A 3691-nucleotide genomic window follows, 5' to 3' on the forward strand; every position below is an offset into this window, starting at 1 on the left:
ACACATATCATGTCATCACCAGCATTCCAGATTCTGGTAGGCAGCTCTTTTTTTTAAGGGAGTGGTTGCTTTACAGTGTAAATAATCACACTCACAAAGGCTTCTTTTTTTCAGTTTTTTCTTTTTTTTTTTTTGATTGAAGTATAGTTGACCTGTATTATCAGTTCAGTTTCTCATGTTAGATTTTATTAAAGCAAGACTCAACTTTTACATACATAGAATCTTTTCTAAAAGTATGCCTCTGAGTTTTTACCATTTTAAGTAATTTATCTTCCTCAACCTCAAAACTGTAAGCTTTACCAATACTTCCCATAGAATTGTTCTTAGAGTCAAAATCCAGAAAGCATTCCGTATGTTTGAATTTTAGTTCTTTCTGGAACCGTAAATGAGAATGTGACCCAGTATGATGGTTCATTTTATGTCAACTTCACTGGGCTAAGGGATGCTCAGACTGTCATTAAAATGTTATTTTGGGCTGTGTGTGAGGGGTTTTCTGAGGAGATTAGCACTTGAATAAGTAGATTGAATCAAGAAGATTGCTCTCCTCAATATAGTTACCATCAATCATCTAGGCCATCGAGGGCCTGGATGAACAAAAAGGATTTGTTCTCTTGGCTGGTGCTGCGACATCCATCTTCTCCTGCCTTTAGACATTAGTGCCGCTGATTCTTGGGCCTTACCACAACTTACCCCATTGGTTCCCCTGGTTTTCAAACCTTCAGCCTCAGACTGAATTATGCCACTGATATTCTTGGTTCTCCAGTTTGCAGATAACAGATGATGGGACTTCTCAACCTCCATATTGTGTGAGCCAATACCTATAATAAACCTCTCAGTGTATCTAAATAGAGAGAGAGTTATTATCATTATAAAGATAGATAATAGATAGATCTTCTTGGTTCTGTTTCTCTGGAGAACTCTTTTATATACCCACTATGTTTTGCTTTGTTTCCCTCGCCAGAAATCTTAAAGTTAAATGCATTTTGTGTTCAAATCTACTCAGGTCAGGTGTCTGAAAGTTCTGCTCTTATTTCATTCATATGAATTCTTATTTTTGATCCTGAAAGGTTCTCATCTCTGCACTGTTTAAGCATCTTACCATCACCCAAAAGAATACAAAGCACATATGTAATATTCAATAAATTATATATAATACTCAACAAATGAGATGGTATTCAAAATGCGTGATTTGTACCCTCTCTACTAAGCATTAAGCAACAGCTAAGACTCCGGGTGGGGCAGGGGTGTAGAGACCATGATCCTACGGGCACCGTCATATAATCTGTCCATTCTTGGCCAGGCGAGAAACACCATCACAGAAAATCCGTCCTTCCCCCAACCCAGTCAAGATCCACATTTTCCTCTTCCATATTCTATAATTTCTGGAATGAACATTCAAATGGTGATTGTAAATGTTTAAGAGTACAACTATCTAAGTGTAGGGAATGACTTGAGTTATAATTGTCTTTTAAGGCTTCCTTCAAGTGAGCTGACATTGCCATACAGATCTTCTTCAATGCATCTTCTTAAATGCATTTTCAAAGCAGTTTGGTGAAAGCGACAGGTGCATCTGTATTTCAAATCAGACAATGTAGCCACGAAGAAATAAGTATATAGATCACACAGAAAATCAGCTGTGGTTCTAGAGACTTTGTGGTGGAAACTGCTGGCTGCCAAAATTTGTCCTCTCCTTTTTCTCAACAATAATCAAACTGGGGCTGGGTATCTGGCTGCCTAGCTATGGACTGTTTTTAGCAGCCTGGCAATTAGATGTGACTTATGGCTAGCTTCTTACCAAGAAACCAATGATGGTTTCTACATCTAGTGGAGAAACTTTAAGACAGGGGGGGTTGTTTCCTCTGTGATCTATCCTCAGCCTTCTTGCTCTCTGGAACCCTGTGTTGACCATGTAAATAACAAGAAGCCCCTAGACTGGGGACTGGCAAATGCTCTCTGTCACAACTACTCGGTCACTGTAGCACAAAAGGAGTCATAGACAACAAATACGGTGTGACTATATTCTAGTAAAACTTGATTTATTGACACTGAAATTTTAATTTTATTAAAGGTTATGCATCATGAAATATTATTCTTCTCTTGATATGTTTACAATCAAGTATTAAAAGTATAAAAACCATTCTTAGCTACCAGGTCATTAAAAATAAGTGCTGAGTTGGATTTGGCCCACAGCTCTCAGTTTGCCAACATCCTAAGGGATGTTGACCCTACGGATGGAAGAACTTGGTTCTTTGAATGCCTGTTGACCAGAGCCACTCACCAGCCTGGAACACTCACTCTGGACTGGTGCAGGAAAGAGGAAATCTTCCCTCTGTAAGCCACATTATAGTTAGGTGTCTCTTGTTATAGCAGATGAACATTTTACTTTAACTAATACCTAATCCATGGTTCCTGACTACCTAGGTCACTGCTCTCTCACTAGTCCTCTCCACCCTCCTTCTGAAAAGCCAAGTCAAGGAAACTAGGTCCTCACCTGCCTCCTCACTGACCTCCCCAAGACCTGAAGGAAAAGACTCGGCCCAGAGCTCCCTTCACCTCCTTGTTCCGAAGACTGTAAATGAGGGGGTTGAGCATTGGTGTGACAATGGAGTAGAAGACAGACACCACCTTGTTGAAGTTGATGGAGGAGGCCACTTTGGTCCGGACATACATAAAGAAAAGAGTGCCGTAAAAGAGGCTCACCACAGTCAGGTGAGCTGCACAAGTGGAGAAGGCCTTTCTGCGCTCAGCAGCTGAATGGATGTGCAGCAACGTCCAGACGATGTTGCCGTAGGACACAGAAATGACTGTTGAGGAGGCCAGAAGCACCACCAGAGAGACTAGAAAATCTGTGGTCTCCTTCAGGGTGACATCTGAGCAGGACAAGGCTAGCAGGGGTGAGGCATCACAGAAGAAGTGGTCGATGACATTGGGGCCACAGAATGTCAGCTGGGACATGAGGTAGATAGGCAAAATAGGTGTGAGGAGGCCCCCCAGCCAACAGGCAGCTGCCAGACGGATGCAGGTGCCCCACGACACCAAGGCCCCATATCGGAGTGGCATGCAAATGGCCACATAGCGGTCATAGGCCATGGCAGCCAGTAGGAAACACTCAGTTGCCCCCAGGAAGGTAAAGATGAAGAGCTGGGACAGGCACCCAGCATAGGAGATATTCTTGCCCCCACCAACCCCAATAAAACCAGCCAGCATCTTAGGCACTGTCACTGAAGTATACCAGATTTCAAGGCAGGACAGGTGCGTCAGAAAGAAATACATGGGTCTACGAAGCCGATGGTTCAAAGCCACCACCAAAATGATGGCCAAGTTCTCCACCAAGGTGAACAGGTACATGGCTAGAAAGAGTGTAAAGAAGAGGAGGCGTGCTTCATGCACCCCAACAAAGCCCACCATGACAAACTCTGTTATGTGGGTCCAGTTTGGGGAGTATGGCTGCATGTGTGGGAGTGGAAGTCAGGACACTCATGGCCTCATAAGAGAAGACAATTCAAAGAGAACCTGGGCGGATGGTGCACTGACACATCTTTCATCTTGGAAGAGGAAAGCAAAGTCAAGACACTGTCCTTGCCCTCAAAGCATATGTAGTCTGTGAGGAGGTCTAGAAAACAGGCAATTTCGGTACAAAATTTAAAGTGCTGGATATGGATGGGGATATTATGGGAGGAAATAGCAGAGA

The 3691-nt window shown here is 42.9% G+C and overlaps 1 protein-coding gene across 1 annotated transcript; it reads right to left on the reverse strand.

The window, feature by feature from the left end:
- Window positions 1-2499: 2499 nt before the first annotated feature.
- Window positions 2500-3453, reverse strand: LOC111149380 (olfactory receptor 6Q1). Its single transcript, XM_022506396.1, has one exon. The coding sequence runs from the start codon at window positions 3451-3453 to the stop codon at window positions 2500-2502; it is 954 nt and encodes a 317-aa protein (XP_022362104.1).
- Between the last annotated feature and the right edge of the window lie 238 nt (window positions 3454-3691).

Source organism: Enhydra lutris, unplaced genomic scaffold (genome assembly GCF_002288905.1).
Source record: "Enhydra lutris kenyoni isolate GAN:26980312 unplaced genomic scaffold, ASM228890v2 scaffoldscaffold22, whole genome shotgun sequence".
NCBI lineage: Eukaryota > Metazoa > Chordata > Mammalia > Carnivora > Mustelidae > Enhydra > Enhydra lutris.

Excerpts from the sequence above, each read along its gene's own strand:
- LOC111149380 (XM_022506396.1), bottom strand. The coding sequence starts at position 3,453 with ATGCAGCCATACTCCCCAAACTGGACCCACATAACAGAGTTTGTCATG.